At 41.0% G+C, this 16,078-nt stretch overlaps 1 protein-coding gene across 1 annotated transcript in view; it reads left to right on the forward strand.

Moving 5' to 3' along the window:
- The window catches only part of nell2a (neural EGFL like 2a), an 83,184-nt gene that overhangs the window by 52,428 nt on the left and 14,678 nt on the right, over positions 1-16,078 (forward strand). Inside the window, exons 14-15 of the mRNA XM_071493850.1 lie at positions 2,165-2,287; positions 4,012-4,107. Of these exons, the coding sequence (XP_071349951.1) occupies positions 2,165-2,287; positions 4,012-4,107 (219 nt within the window). The remainder of the gene's footprint in view (positions 1-2,164; positions 2,288-4,011; positions 4,108-16,078) is intronic.

A 16,078-nucleotide genomic window follows, 5' to 3' on the forward strand; every position in this document is an offset into this window, starting at 1 on the left:
ACTTTAATCCTTTAATGTACCCAAAGGGATATATAGTAGTTTGTGGCTGGTACAATAACTTTACCGTGGCATCAATATGTTTTAAATAATTACTGTATGTGTGAAAACTTTATCACACTTTTCTCACACTACAGCTGTTTCAACTTGACTGTTTTTTTTTTTTTCATGTGGTGTCATTACTGTGTTTGTACTTGCACTGTTTGATTTGTGTAGTAGCGTGTCCTCCAGGCTTTTATTGCATTGTATTGTGCCACTTCAGTCTCAGCGTCCTTTCCTGAGGCTCTCCACACACAGGGGAAGAGATTTGTTTGCCAGTTGGACACAGTGTGTCGTCATGGGCTATGGCCATTAGTCAAGCTTGTAGATTCATAACACACCATATCGCTAACTCCACAGCAGCAGCGATGAGAGCATGGGAGTCCTGGTTCTAATGGAACATTTTGTTAATGCTTGTGTAAAACTTACAGAAAGCATTTCTTTTGGTACTCAATTGGCCAAAACACTCAAACTAAAGGTCAGTGGTTTATAAATGCAAAGGGCAACACAAGATGCCGTGTCGGTAATGTATAAATACAAAATAATGAGTTTATTTTCAGTTGTTACAAAGCTCAGATTCATCATTGAGATTGTCCCTGCCCTCATTTTGTGCCGCAAAGCATCAAAAACAATGTCAGCTCATGATTGGAGATGGAAATGTCAGTGATGTCATTTTACTATATTCACAGCTGATTAACTATCAAGTCATTTAAGTGTGAAATCTTATGTCAGCTATGTAAAACAAGCTACCAGCTGGCAGAGATCATTCGTCATATTTATAAGGAAAATAAATATTCAGTTCTCTCTGATGAAGTGTTATTTTCTTGATAGTAGCAGTGATTAGCAAATGTGTGGACCAGGTGTGCTGTCCAACTGTTGCTGCTGCTTTTTTCTCACTTGTAGACAGAAAGATATATAATTCAAATGCATATATGACCAAAGAGCTTGTTGAGATCAGTGCCTGTTGGGTTGTCTTGTTCCTCTAAAGAGTGTGCTGTTGCTGCTTGACCGAAGTGCAGCTTTTGACACCATGGATCACTCTCCTATCCTTAATAGGGTTGGGACTACCCATGACTGGTGTGCCTCCTATTTGCCAGACAGGAGTGCCTATCCGCTCCATTCATTTGTGGTGTGCCCCAGGGTTCAATCCTTGGTCCTGTTCTCTTCTCCCTGAATGAGATTCCCCTTGGTTCCTTAATTGGCTGTTTTAAGTCTATTTCTTCTCATTGTTTTTGCGGACAATACACAGCTCTGCTTCTCATTCAGCTGGAAAGAGCTATCAATGACTGCATGTCAGATGACATCCTCCAACTTTACCCTGATAAAACAAAAGTCCTTATTATTTCCCCAGGGAGCATTTCTGACAAAAAACACAGCAGTGTGTTAGTCCATTGGCAGCAAATGTTAAGCAAGCCTCAAAGAACCTAGGAGTCATTGTTGGCCAACACATGAACTTTGGGTTGCATGTAAAGAAAGTGACCCAACCCTGTTTCTTGAACTAAGAAAGAAGAAGCTGATAATCAAATCTGTTTCACACTGTCAAGATTTGGTAAAAATCCCTAATATTTTTGCTTCCTCCCTTACTGATACACTGTTCACCACTTTGAGTTGCACCTCGTTGTCCCGGCTCCAGACACAACGTAGATCACACGTTACACCAGTGCTAGCCTCTCAACATCGGCTGTTCATTGACAACAGAATTAATTATGAAATCATCTTAATCACATATAAAACACTACATGCACTAGGCTGGCCCTGCCTTGCGTAGCTTACATAGCTACTGTATCTGCTGGCCACAACAAGATCGCAGAGATATTTCAGCCTTCCTACCAAGGCCTTCTGACTGTTCCAAAAACTCGCGGGCTTTTGCAGTTTAGCTCCCAATCTCTGGAACGCTCTTGTCAGTGGATAGTTTTAAGACGTTAAAAACGTACTTGCATCTATAAGTACTTACAAAGGTTTGTAACGTGTGTTTGCTTTGATGCAGTTTTAGTCTTTTAAATGTTCTACATGGTTATTTTCTGTTTTAAAATTTCTATTCTACTTCTATTTTCTCCCCTGTTTTTATTGGACAGCACTTTGTAGCTATTGTTTCAAAAGGCCCTTAAATTTACCTTACCTTCCTCAGAGCATGACGAGTGCCTCAGTGGACTCCACAACTGCGACGAGAATGCCTTGTGCTTCAACATGGTTGGAGGACACAGCTGCTCCTGTAAGCCCGGCTACACTGGTAATGGGACAGTCTGCAAAGGTAAGCTTTACTCTGTTAATTCTGCTGTTTATTGTGTCAAATGCTCAGCCCACATGGACAAGACACCAAAAACACCTTTGCAGTGGTGAAACACTTTTCCTTACGTTACACTGAAAAAGGGGGACATTTGTTTTCTGTCCCAAGTTGTACAAATAAAATCGGACAGAAAAGAGGTTCCCGTCCTGAAACACAGCTCAAGTTATTTAGAATCATCCATCCAGAAGAATTTGCAGTTGTTCCTTATTTAGGTTTTGTACCAAACATCAATAGACCACCTTCTCTTATACATAAGGAGCAGTTTGCATTGAGCATCATGGATATTACACTGTAATCTGTTTTGGAAAATAAAATAAAAACAAGTTGTAAAAAATAATGTTCACGCAAAATGTTCCAGTTAAAAATTTTTGTTCAGGTGTATTCATTAGTCTGCTCCAAAGTCAAATCATCTCATATGTCTTGACTTTTTAAGGTTCCAGATTCCACATCACCACCATGTAAACTGTGTTGTTGTTATATTCTCAGCGGCTCCTACAGAAAAGCCTTCTGTGGCCCAGGTTTAATGGGTGCTTCTCTCTGTTTGCTTTTCTATTTGTAATTAATCCCTTGATTAGAAATCTATTTAAAGTGGGGACTGCACTGGTTTTACTCGTAAAGATAAGTTCGCTCGTCATAGGGACTACAACAAATTCTGTGAAAACAGTTTAATAATGTCTCATGTGGCTCTGGAGGAGCTTTCTAAAATCCAATTAATTAGCTGGAACCGAGTAATATTTTCATTATCAATTAATCTTGTAATTATTTTCTTGATAAATTTGTAGTCTAAAAAACATTAGACAACAGTTTAAAATACCCATGATAATTTCATAAAGCCTAGGTGATGTCCTCAAATTGCTTCTTTTCGATGAGCCAAAGCCTAAAATTATTCAATATTTTTATTGCGAAAAGATGAAGAAAAGAAACAAATCCTCAGCTGGAACTTGGAAATAACTTTCCTAAATATAACTTGTAAACAAAAATTAATAGATCATAATATATTTGCCAATTATTTTTATTAATAATTATTACTGATGGCCTGCCAGTCGACTAATCAATTAATCAACTAATCAACTCTAAAATAACCCCCAGAGTGTCATTGTGATGTAAATATGGTTATCCAGGGTTGGGCTTGAGAAGGCAAGCGAAGGGCCTGGTGATAATATGGTGGTGGTTGCATTATGGTAAATGTAGGATTCAGCATTTTTGGACCTTGACCAAAATTAGTCAGTAAAAGTCAGGATAAAATCAGAATATGCTTTGATGCTTCAATTTTCTGTTTTAAATTTGTCTATTGTGAGACCCCCCAACTTTACTGAATTGTCCCTTTAATAAAATGTACAGCACAGTGTGATACTCCTACTGGATAGGACTTCTTTTGTTTTTCAATACTTCTTATTCTTTGTTCTATCACATTTATTTCCATTGCATTCTGTCAACTTCAGTGACTTCTCTGTGTTTTGGGGACAAATTAACTAACAGCCTGGTTACGGATAATGAACATTTCTGAATTAACCTTGGTGAGATACATTAATCATGCATAATAATTTCGTGTGAGCCTGAAATGAATCACATCACAAAATTAGCTCTTATTCTGTATGCAAATACATATGCTGCTGCTGGTCTAATTACATAGTTAATGCTCGTTAATCTTAGTGAGAAATGGCTCTTCTCTTCTGGTCTACCTCTAGCTATGTGTGACGGATTGTGCCAGAATGGGGGGACCTGCGTCTCACCTAACAACTGTGTTTGCCAGCAGGGATTTACTGGGAAGAGATGTGAGACAGGTAAGAGTTAATTTTGGTTTCCCTCCTACGTTTCTCTGCTCAAAAATAGCTCAAGGAGCACTTTTAGCTGAATGTTTAAGAAGGGACGAGAAGCAGGAAGAAGTGGTGACGCAAAGTGAGGGGGTGTTTTACGTTCTTCAGATCCAACAGGAAAAGGACAGAAGGAAAGAGGAGGAGAGATCAAAGTTGTTCCTTTAGTAATCTTGGCATATCTGCGCTCTTGTTTAAAAAGGCAGAGATTATTCTTACTTTGCAGAGCTGTCTTTGCTCTGACCTCGACGAAACAGCTGATCTGTAAATGCTGAGATGTTTTTAGCGCTCTGCTATATTCAGAGTGTGTGTGTGTGTGTGTTTGAATGTGTGTCTGTGAGTGCGTCAGACTGTGTAGGCCTGTGCGCCATGGTGAATAATGAGCTTGTACCTCTTCCAATGGCCCGATGGAGGAATTGACCTGCAGTTGCAGCAGTATGAGAATTACCCCATATCGCAGCCCATATCCATCAGGGTGGCATTCCTCCTCATAGGCTCCATGCTACATCCGAATTACGCCTGCACAAACTCCTAATGCACAATATCCAATAGGGAATGAGAGCTTAACCAGGTATTAAGTCAGCTTGTCTTTATAGCAAAGACCATATTACTACTTGCTCTCGTGCATAGAAATATATCAGACACAACACTGTGATAAGACTCAGAGTGTTTACCCCTACAGTGCTGGTGATTTAAGGTAACCAAGAAAGACTATATTGCTAATCTAATCTATTGCAGCAACACCCTTCCCACAACCTGCGTCAACCCTTCATGCAGTGTCCTTCAGGAGACAAGCGACCAAGCTAATAGAAAGTCAAGTCATCACAGTTCTCTCAGTGTGTGCATTTGTGTTTGAGTGAAGCAAACTGAGCCTCTCTGCCTCTCTGTATTGATTGCACATAAAGGGCCTTTTTTTTTTACGAGGCGTCCTTTTTACTGCCTGTCTTAAACTAAATGAATTTCCTCATGGTGCTGCTCTGAGATGCTGAGGAAGGAGAGAAAGAGTGTGTGTCTGTGTGTGTGAGAGAAAGAGAGAGACAGAGAGAGAGAGAGAGAGAGCTATAGAGAACGTGTTAACACACCTAAACTATAATGACTTATCCTCCTCCCTATTTTGCGGTAGAGAAGGTTCTGAGGACCTCGTCCCTTAGTAATGCCACGATCCAGGCAATCACACATTTCATTATCTTCTATAGTGTTTTAAATCCCTGCCTTCTTCTTTCTGTCTTCCTCTCTCATAATACTCTCCTTTGTGAGTGTTCTGCATCTCAAAAACAGTTACAGAATAGTCCATCAAAGGAAAAATCTCACAATCCCTACCAAAGTTTTGTCCAGGATGATTCTTTTCATCACTGGATAGCTCCAAAGCACAGATCTACAAATAAATTTGTTTTGTAGGAAACATTTCTTTGAAGAGGACAAAGCTTTTTTTTTCACAGACATCTATTTTCATCAGATCAATCTTATCAAGCTTACGCTTGGAAAAGGTTTTACTTCTAAAATAGTGCATATCTCTGCCCATAAAAAAAGGGAATGAATTCCCTAAAAAGACACAGTTTCGTTAATGTACAAAAAAAAAAAAAAAAAGACTAGTGTGTTGAGGATCTAGTGGCATCTATTGGCAAGGTTGCCTATTGCAGGCAACTCAATACCCCTCCCTTTGCAAGCGTGCAAGAAAATGAGAAAGGCCCCAGTGTTTAGTTTGTCTGTTCTGGGCTACTGCAGAAACATGGCAGTGCAATATGGCGGGTTCCGTGGAATAGGACCTACTACCTATGTAGATATGAAGCGCTCGTTCTAATCTAATGAACACACAACGATCCTTAGTTTCAGGGGATTATACACTAATGGAAACATAATTATGAAAATTAGATTCAATTTCTGCAAACAGATCCTCCTAAATCCTCCACAGTGGTCCTTTAAAAAGCCTTTGTTACAGAGTATCAGACAAGTGACTAAAGCACAAGCTTCAATAACACACGAGAATTTTCACAGCCACATGAAACCGTATATAGATTTACCTGAAAGTGCATACAACCAATATAAGCAAAAAATGTTTTCATTTTTCGACTTCCAGCTTCTGCCTGTTTTCATTTGTTCAGACTTTTTATCTGTCATTGACATTTCTGCCTTCACCCTAATGTCTGAACCAGATTCTGTTAATGATGCTCACAGGTTTGAACAAATGCATTTATATTTTGTTGAAATTCTGTGAGTCTCTCCAGAATCTTAACCAAACAAGATACAGTGTGTTAATTGTTGTCAGAGGTGCTCATAGGCAGTTTTTTTCATATTTGCACAGAACCAGGCTACATGTTTCCCACTTCCTGTTTCTATGCTAAACTAAGCCAAATGTCTCCTCGCTATAGCTTCATATTTAACAGACAGATATGAGAGTAGCATCAATCTTCAAAAAGCAAATTTACCAAAGTATTCCTTTAAGTGTCATTTTTCAGTGCTGTAGGCACCGCAAACAGAAATCCATCGACTCCCATTGCCTTGTGGAGGCAAATGAAACCAAACTGTCTGCATGGATAGAAACCATGAGAAGTAAGGAAGAAAATCTGTTTTATTATAGTTTGTGTTAACTGAACCTTTAAGATGTGATTTGATAACAACAGCATAAATACAGTTGTCTGTTTCTGAATCACACCATGAGTAGAAGCAGAGGATGAACAGTTGGTGGCTCGGGGATCACTATGTTTTTAGGCTCTCTCTCAGTTCTTCATTCAATCTGATTAGAATTCAAGGTTCAGGGACTCAAATACAACGCGGCGCTCACATGCACGCCAAAAATCTTGCATGCTCCTCATGCCCTAGGCGACATGATGTTTGTCACCACAGCTGCTGCTGTGTGCATGTCTGTCTCTCTCCTTCCTCCCACAATCCCTCCCAATCTCATCCGAGTCAGCTCTGTGACAGCTAGCATCCTTGTGCATTTTTTTTTTTTCCTTGTGGTTCTATAGTCCAGGACCACCATCAGAGTCCCTTGCCACCGGGCTAAAGCCTCTGGCACTGTTTAGAGACTTCACCAGTCATTCAGTGTGAAACGGGGGCCCTTCTTACTGTTTCCTCAGTGTGACAGGAGCTCCCAGTGAGGGAAGTGTCTACTGGAGAAGCTCACAAAGATGTATGGAGGTTAATGTACTGTTGAATATGGTGCTCTGGTATGGTTGGGGCATGGGGGGTTGGGGTAGGATGGAAAGGACAGGGAGGGAGGGGGGTGAGACAACGGTTTAGGGAGAAAAGATGGAGATGTATGGGTGGAGTGACAGATCCAAAATTCGAAGAGAGAGAGGAAAGAGAGATAACGACTGGGAGGGGGGTGAGAGGAGGTGAAGTGGAAAGGAAGATACAGAGATGTTGGGAAAAACTGACAGATGCAGCGATGGAATGGGAAATGGAAGGAGGGAGATGAGTGGTAAGAGGGTAGGGGTTAGTGAGTTTTCTCTGCATTTGGATGCGGAATGAGGCTGGTGGAGTCTGTGCTGCAGGAGGAGGAGAAGCAGTGCTCGGTGGATGAACATGGAAAAGCTTTCACTAAGTCTGGGCTCCCCACCCCCAGAACCCTGTGAGCTTTTAGAGGCCTCCCCAGGGGCTCCAGCACTTCTGCTGCTGCAGCGGCAGACTGACGGCCTGTCATAAGACACCGAACAGGAGCTCTTCAAGGCAGTGCGGATACGCGCGTGCACCTCTGAGCATGCACACACACATTTGCGCATGAAAAGATGCTAACAGTTTGCGGATTGTCAACCTCGCGCCCATTTCAGATCAGAGTTTTTCAGTGTGTTGAGGTGTGCGCACTTGTAATTTTTTGTGTCTGGCCGTGTGTAATTGTACAAGTACGAGGATGTGCGGTAATGTGCTGTGTGTTTTCTGTGCGTCTGCGACTCTGTTTGTGTTATGGTCTTTTTGTGACTGCGTGTGCACGTGCTTACTTGTCATTACCATTCAGGAGGAATGGATGGGGAGGGACAGGGGACACACAGTGCTGACAGACAGACACCAGCTAGTGGAGAACTCTGACACATCATGAATTATGTAGGATCCAGCTGCGGCAGGGCACATACACTTCAGTCATGGATATAAATGTACGCAGGGCCAGCCATGTAATGTGTGCCCTGAACATGCAGCACAGTCAGTGTTGTAGCCCCAGGCTCGCGCTATGCTGTATGTGGCGTGAGAGATGGGCAAACGCTGGAATATTACGTTTATTTTTCATCAAAATGGTTATCCATTTTCTTCCGTGGCTGGGAGAAATTGAGAATAAAAATGTGCAAAAATAGCGCTTACATTTCAGAGGTGAAACTAAATGCCTGTTAAAAAAACTAAAATGTCTGATGTTTTGTTTTTTAACCTGCAGCGCTTGAAATCCAGATATAAGAGGTCTGCTACAAAACTTAAGCTCACTCGAAAGAACAGGGAGGTCAGTACTTTGTGACTGATCACTGTCCTGTGACTGATGTAGGTAGTGGTAAAACTGACCTACTGTACACAGTGGCTTGTTGAAGTACAAGAACATAAGATGCAGCTGCTGTGCTATTTGACTGTGACTCTGTTTAGTTTTTCTTTGGGTCTATGCTGCAGAACATTTTATTTTTCCTAACATTTGCAAAGTGCAGAGAAGCAAGGTCACCCAGCCAAAATAAAGACTATTTTCTAAGAGCGTTTCTATGGACACCTGTTAAATTTTTACATGCGTTTCTAAAAACATCACTTAAGAGAAATTACACAAGGACAGCATTTTTGCTTTGGCTGTCTTTCTTTGAGAGATGTTCTGATACCATTTTGTATACCATACCGTTGCATGAAAGTTTTTTTAAGAGCTGTATACTGCTAATCCTGTACAGCCCTGATATGATTGCTATCATTGCTGTATGACATGGCTCAGGATAAACCTCGTGTAAAACATTAACAAATACACGAATGCTATCGAATATTTTTATTATCTAATATAACAGTCAATCATAATAAAATAAAGAGTTAAATAAATTTAGGGATAAATAACAATTCTGACATTAGTTGTCCTTACACTAGTGCCGCCACTCGAAATTAAGGCCTTGCATGCTGTACACTTTCCAGAGTTATATGTTGCCAAATAACTGACCCTTTTGCTCACAGCTAACGTTACACTATTTACTAGAAATCAATTCTTCTTTGCTGCTTTTAAACAGTAGTTGCAAGTGGCTGCACAGCGCAACTTCCTGTGTAAGCAAAGAAAAATTGGATTTCCAGGAAAACTTCTGTTTTATCCAGATGTGAAACTGTAAAGTTTATTAATAAATTATGTGGTATTGGCTCGGTGCAGAGATCTGCATACTTGCCAAGACCGTTATGTATTTTCCATAGTATGGAGGGCATTTCCACTACTGATATCTGTATCCAAACAACTCTCCTGTCTTTATGTAAACCATAACAGATACCAAAGATACATTAAATACAAACCATATATGAGAAAAATAACGCATGAGAGAACTTGTAATCGTGTAGTTGTAAAATTAAAGTATAGCCTATTTAAAGTCAACAGTCAGAGCTTCCGCAGCATTTTATATGTTACTTGGTAGAGGTGTAAGTAAATCTGGTGTTCTTCAAACTAATTAGTTGTTACATGTTGCACTTAAGTCCAAGTTCAGCTTCAAATTGTATGGTTGATTAATTAAAAAAACATAGCTGGCTAATGCACAAGAATAAAAGAAGAGAATACTTTTAAAACAAAAAACTAAAGATCAGGAAAGGTGGCACTTTAGCATGACAGGGTTAATATAATACTGAAGCCACTACCTTAGGCATATGTGAGCAAAAAGCCCTTTCCATCAAGGTTGCACTGAAAAATAAGGAGAAATACAAGTAATGAGGATTAAGGTGAAGTTTCCAAAATCCTTTAGTTAATACCTCTGTCCGTTAAAGTCCAGTCCTCATTGTGAAGGTTGAATATCTTTACTCTGGATCCCTTTTCATAACTGATGGATAAGAGAATGGCAATGGAAATTGGCAGATGTGGTCATGCACACCTCATGGCCATTTAATGCAAATCAATGATTTTATGAATATTTACTTGAAAAGTAGGTTCAAGACATTCTTCTTATCCCTAGTAATTTCCATTTCCCCTACCATAGCCCATAGGGCTGTTTATTTATTTATTGTTTGCACTAAAAGAGCTTCACTCAATGTTGTATAAAACACACAGAAAATATCACAGTGGTCCTGATAAAAGCCTAATGATTGAGCTCAATCATTAAATGTAATAAACAAACCCTAAGCTGTAAATTAACAATGCTGCAGTTCTGTCTGACAGCAGCTTGAGAGTGCCTTTACTGGTGATGCTTTTTGTAAATAACTAAGAGGATTCACAACAAGGACATGAGGACCATCTTAGCTCCAAGATGTTTTGAGGAAACAGGGCCTGGGACTGTAAAGATTTTTTTACCAGCTGATAGTCCTGCATAAAATAATTGGTCTGTGAACATCCTCTCCCTGCTTTAGGTCTCAGACGCATGTTTATTGACTGAGTTGCTGAACTGTTCCTATGAGATGAATGGCGAGGCAGCCTTTGTATTTTAGCCTTTATTTTCAGCTCATTATGTCCTCCTTTCAAGCTTCCATAAGCTTATTAGGATGCCTGGCCACTAGTTAAAATTTTCTGTCACTATGCTGTCAGATCTGTAACTAATGGCCATCTCTGCTGTCCTTGGCTGGCCGCTTGCTGGCTTCTCAGAGGATGCAGTGGGCTGCTGGAGGGGGAAGAGCAGATATTGTGGATAGACACCTCTCCCTTTCATCTTTTAATTCATCTGCAGTCTTAAGTCCTCTCAAGCATGTTTAATCAGCAGTACAGGATCATACAGAGGATAGTTTAACATCAACAATGTTCTTTAAGGACAAGGAGAAAGAGATAAAAGATTTTTATGTTTGGTGTTAATGATGCAATTCAGATTTGTGACTCCTCACACTCCTGGAGGGTTATGCTCAAGAGCGCCATCAGGGAGTCCTTGTGCATTACACCTACATGGTAAATTGATGTTTTATCAGTAGGCAAAACTCTCATTTTCTCAAGTCGTGATCATTTACCAGCACACTTCGTCTTCTGAATTGATACTCTCATAAAGAGATGTGATCTAAAGAGGAGAACGTTACGTTTATGTGAATGAAATGGTGCCGTTTTCATCAGAGCATGTCTTTGTTTCCCCAATGAAATATTCCAAGAGTTTTTATGCCCTTTTCTCCAACTTATGGGGAGGAGAAGAAGGAGGAGAAGAGAAGAACATGCAGTACATGGACAAAGACAGTCGAGAAGTGAAGAATGAATAGGATTTTTAATTATTGGGTAATAGAAGATTGGAGGAGATAAGAGGAGAGGAGAAAGGGTATTGAAAAAAGGAAACTAAAAGGTGGTGATTTATAATGAGGTATAAAAATGGAAGAGGAAAAATAGCAATGAAGAGGAGAATGAGGAGGATGAGGAGGAGGAGGAGGAGGAGGAGGAGGAGGAGGAGGATTGGAGGAGACAAGTGGATGGCCAGTGAGTTCATGAGGAAACTTTGAAGGCAGTGAGAGGAGAAGTGTTAAGCCCTGAGGTCACGCTGGCATATTGACTAGGACAGAGAGCAGAACGGGGCCAGACAAACAATTTGTTCCCTCAGACCTCATTTACATTGATGTCGAGCTCCAGGAAGCTTGTCAGTTTTAGACAGAAAGACAAACTAGACAGACAAAAACTCAGAAGGCAGAAAAACAGACAAAACTATGGATGGGGCAATAAACAGACAGCCAGTGCCACACAGGCAGGAAGATGAATAGTAATTAGAAAGAAATACAGATGTTAAGATAAATATAAAGTAAATTAATGGATACAAGTCGAAAAAGAAGGAAAACAGGCCTGTACACATTAGACTGCACTGGACAGAAGAGTGGTTATCAGTAGGCAAAACTCTCATTTTTGCCTACGTCAAGATGCTTTGCTCTTGTGTAATTTTAAATAGCAAGTGCATCTTATACAATAGTTGGCAACAAAAAAAAACATCACAACCTCAGCACAGTAGAAATCTCCCCTGGGCGCCTCCCACCCGACACTCAGGCACAGGTACTGAATATTTAAAACCATATTAATTTTTTCACCCCTTGACAGCTCCCATGATGCATCACTGCAGCTCTCCCTCTGTCCCTCCTTTGCTCTATGATTTACCCACAAGGCCTGCGGGGCTGTGACTGTTTAAGCTCAAGCGGCTTGTTTAAGCACAATGATTATGTATTCATTATTTATTTAGAGACGGTCTTACAAAGCACTCACTCCATCACCCATAATTAGTGTGTCTTAATTAGGCCCTGCTAATGGCTGGAACTGTCGTTTAGCTGAGCACAACCTGCTGCTTGTACCTAAATGACACATCTCCAAGGGATAGCTTGCTGCTGTAGCTGCTGCACTGCAGTGAACTGCACTGGGCACTGGTCATCTACGTCGCAATAGAGGCCAAGGGAAATTAAACTGCATGTTCTTCTCTGCTGTACCTCAAAGATCTGTTTTTTTTTTTTTTACATCTATATTTTGAGGAAACGTCAATATCCAAAGTGAAAAATGTTCATGATGGAAATGTCTACTGTGTAGACTGTGTAGCCTGCTACACAAAAAGACTTAAAGGTTTTGACAACCCACATTAGCTTTCTTAGTAATATTTCTGATACATATCTTGTGCTTGAACAACCAAACAACTACCTGCAGTTTGAAACGTGCCCGAGCTAATTAGCTATTCAGCTCTGGCACATTTACCACATTAAAAACTTAACAGCAAGTTCAGTAAGTTTCGATACTAAATGGTGACATCCTTCTGATTAAACCTGCATTAACTGGTTTTGTGGCCACCTGGAGGCCAGATCAACAAGTTGATATAGTGAACATGTTAACAAACTGTCGCATATTTACACATCTGTCAGACATTGGGCAATATTAGCATTCATTTGTTATGTTTCTGGAGATTGCAAGTTTAGTTGTCACTCTCTTTTCAACTCTCTTTTGGTTTCTACCACCTCCTCAGAAAGAAATTCTAGCTTTCTCACTTAGCACAGCTGTCTGCTGTGGCTGGAAAAGAGGCTGATAGGAGGGACGGTGAGAGTGAACAAAAACAGTAAAATTGTGGGCTTGAAAACCAAGACGCTGATGTGAGGGACGCAGAAATACTTAGTAGAGCTGAGGAAAATCTGTGGCTTTGTCACAACGAGCAACTCCTTTTATAGTATATGTAGTCATTTCATAATTGTTCATAAAAATAGTGACTAGTGCAGCTTTAAATGCCACTGCCAACACAACTATTGTAGCCTTTAAGCTACAAGGAAGCAGTTACCAGAACAAGTTTGTTTGTATTGCGTCTCAGTCTCCCTTGGCTGATGCATCCGTCCTCCCACTCAGAAGCCTGAGCAGCATTTCTAAAACCTTCTTCTCCTTACTCTCAAAAATAAAACAATCATTCATTGAAATTCACTTTTACATGTTTTGACCACAAAAAGTGGCTGATAAATCTCAATTTCACTTGTACTTTAAAGGGTTGATGAATTTTACAGCTACAGGTAAGTGATGCACAGTGACTGTATTCTGTATGCACTCGCAGCTACGCATTGTTCATGAGTCTTGTTTCCAATTTTCCATGATTACTCATCCACTCTCCTACTCAAGTGCTCCCAGATATGGATTTGCATTTCAGTGTCTGTTTCATCAGGAACCCAGCATGTAACTCAATTTGCCTCGGGTTTCATGATGATTGATTGATTATTTGAGTTTGCTCTTTCTCTTAATGAAGACTGAGGACCAGTGACAATCACTCAATTACAGTTTACTGTACATAAAAGAGCAGGGATCCGCAATCCATTTCTTGCCTTATCGCTGTGCCGTGTTACATGCCAATAAAGGCTTTGTGCACACTATCATCGACCTGGTGCTGCAGCCTTTTCTGAACCGTCATCGTAAATGTGATCTGACTCGACAAATTCAGCTCATTTTAAAATCCACTCATACAGTTCTAGCGTCTGACTTAGGAGCAGGAGGAAAGGTTCAGTTGAGATCCAGAGATGTTTCTGAATAATTCCTCCCACAGCCCTCTGGGATTATCAGGTGGAAATGGAGACCAGTCTGAATGAGATTACTGTACGGGTGAATGTACATGTGGCAGCAGTAGCTGGTTCTGCACTGAGTAATGCAGCGCAGCAGAACTGTATCCCAGCCCCTGGGGCTACCTGTCAGTCAAAGAGGAGAAAAGAAATGGGGAGGGAATTGACAGTGGAGGAAGGCAGGAAGGAAGGAGAGAAGGAAGGGGTCAAAGCACAGAGCTGTACCTGTCCAGGATCAGAATAGGCAGCAGGGACAGCGTGAAGAGGTTGGAGGGAGCAGGAACAATGAAAGGGAGGGATGAAGACGAAGAGGGCAGGGCAGACTAAACTCTAAAGTCTGCCTTTTTCAGCTCAAAGAGAGAGCAAACTGTAGGGATGAGGGAAGGTGATGGCGAGGGCACCTCTGTTATTGCCTCAGCTTTGAGACACAGGCAGACAGGTGAAGTGAAAGAGGAACACAGGGAAAGGTGAAGGCAGAGGATAAAGAAAGAGAGGAGGCAGAGTGGCATAACAAGCCCAAGAGGGTGCAGAGGAAAGACTGTCCGCTTGCTCCTTACTTTGCTGCCTTAATAGAGCCCTTGTTTCCAGGCTGCCTCTCAGGACACGCGTAGGATCACTGCAGTCTGTTCATCCATCGTCGCTCTCTCTCCTCCATTTGCCTTTTTCTCCTCCTCTTCCAGCTTCTTCCTTTTACTCCCCTTTGTCTCCTCCTCGCATGCCTCCTCATCTTTCTTTCTGTTATGCCCCTTCTCCTCATTTAGCCTTCCTCATCCTCCTCTCTGTGCATATGTATTTCTCTGTCAGTCTTTCAGTCGCCGAGGTAACTCCAAAATAACTGTTATTCTGTGGCCTTGACCTCTCCAAGAGATAGAGACACAAAGACGGTTTTTATTTTGTTTGTGTCGTCCTTTTTTTTTTCCCCAAGGCAGAGAGAGGAGAAACACAATTCAACAAGAGAAAATACTGCATCATCCACATCTGTGATTCAACAAAAGCCAAAGCCTCATGATTCAGTAGAGAAAGAGCTTTCAAGCGGCGCCCTTGTCTGATTGTCATTGTTGATGATTTAATTACAATGATCTTCCATTATCATTTACGCACGATGATAAAAGAGAAGGGGAGACTTTGGCGAGCACGCTGTTGCTTTGCCTTACCTCACACGTTCAATCTTGTCGAGTCCGAGCTGCGACAACGGTGACTTTCACCGTCCTAAAACACAGCAGCACTTTAAAAGTTGATTTGACAGCAGGCTGAGAGGCGTCGTGCCATAATTGTGGCTGACAGGTTTGGCTGAGATAAAAGAGCAGAGCGACAGATCTTTTGTTGAGGGTGTAACCCGCTGTTGTTATAGGCAGACAATTGAGCTTTTAAAACGCCTGAATGAATCTGGCTGAAAATAACCCGTTTGCATATATTTTTAGACTCACGTCACCATCAGTGTCTGTTATAAATAGTATCGCACTGCTCTGTTGTACTTTGAACAATTTCATATAGCCTTATTGGGGAGAAACGGATGATTCAAACTAATTCAGCTTGATTTTTTTTTCCTACACTGGTAAGACACCTCATGCTGCTTTCCCCCTGAAAGCCTCCCTGTGCTTTTATCGCGCTGAAATTCACAGGCAACAAAGAGCATTGGATATTTCTCTTCAGGAGCGGGGAGAATGTATATTAATTTTCAAAGATAGGCTAGTTACAGCATTTGCTGTAGACTCGTGATTTTTTAAGCAGTGTCCTTTTAACCCAGCTTTGCTGTCCTAAGGGGGTAAAATGAGGTGCTCTGCTCTCACCAAACTAGTGCAATTAGTGAAATGAGATCTTTAAAAGTCTGCCACAGCAAAAGAGA

Source organism: Trachinotus anak, unplaced genomic scaffold, assembly GCF_046630095.1.
Source record: "Trachinotus anak isolate AG129_WGS33_773 ecotype Australia unplaced genomic scaffold, CSIRO_AGI_Tana_v1 ptg000002l, whole genome shotgun sequence".
Lineage (NCBI taxonomy): Eukaryota > Metazoa > Chordata > Actinopteri > Carangiformes > Carangidae > Trachinotus > Trachinotus anak.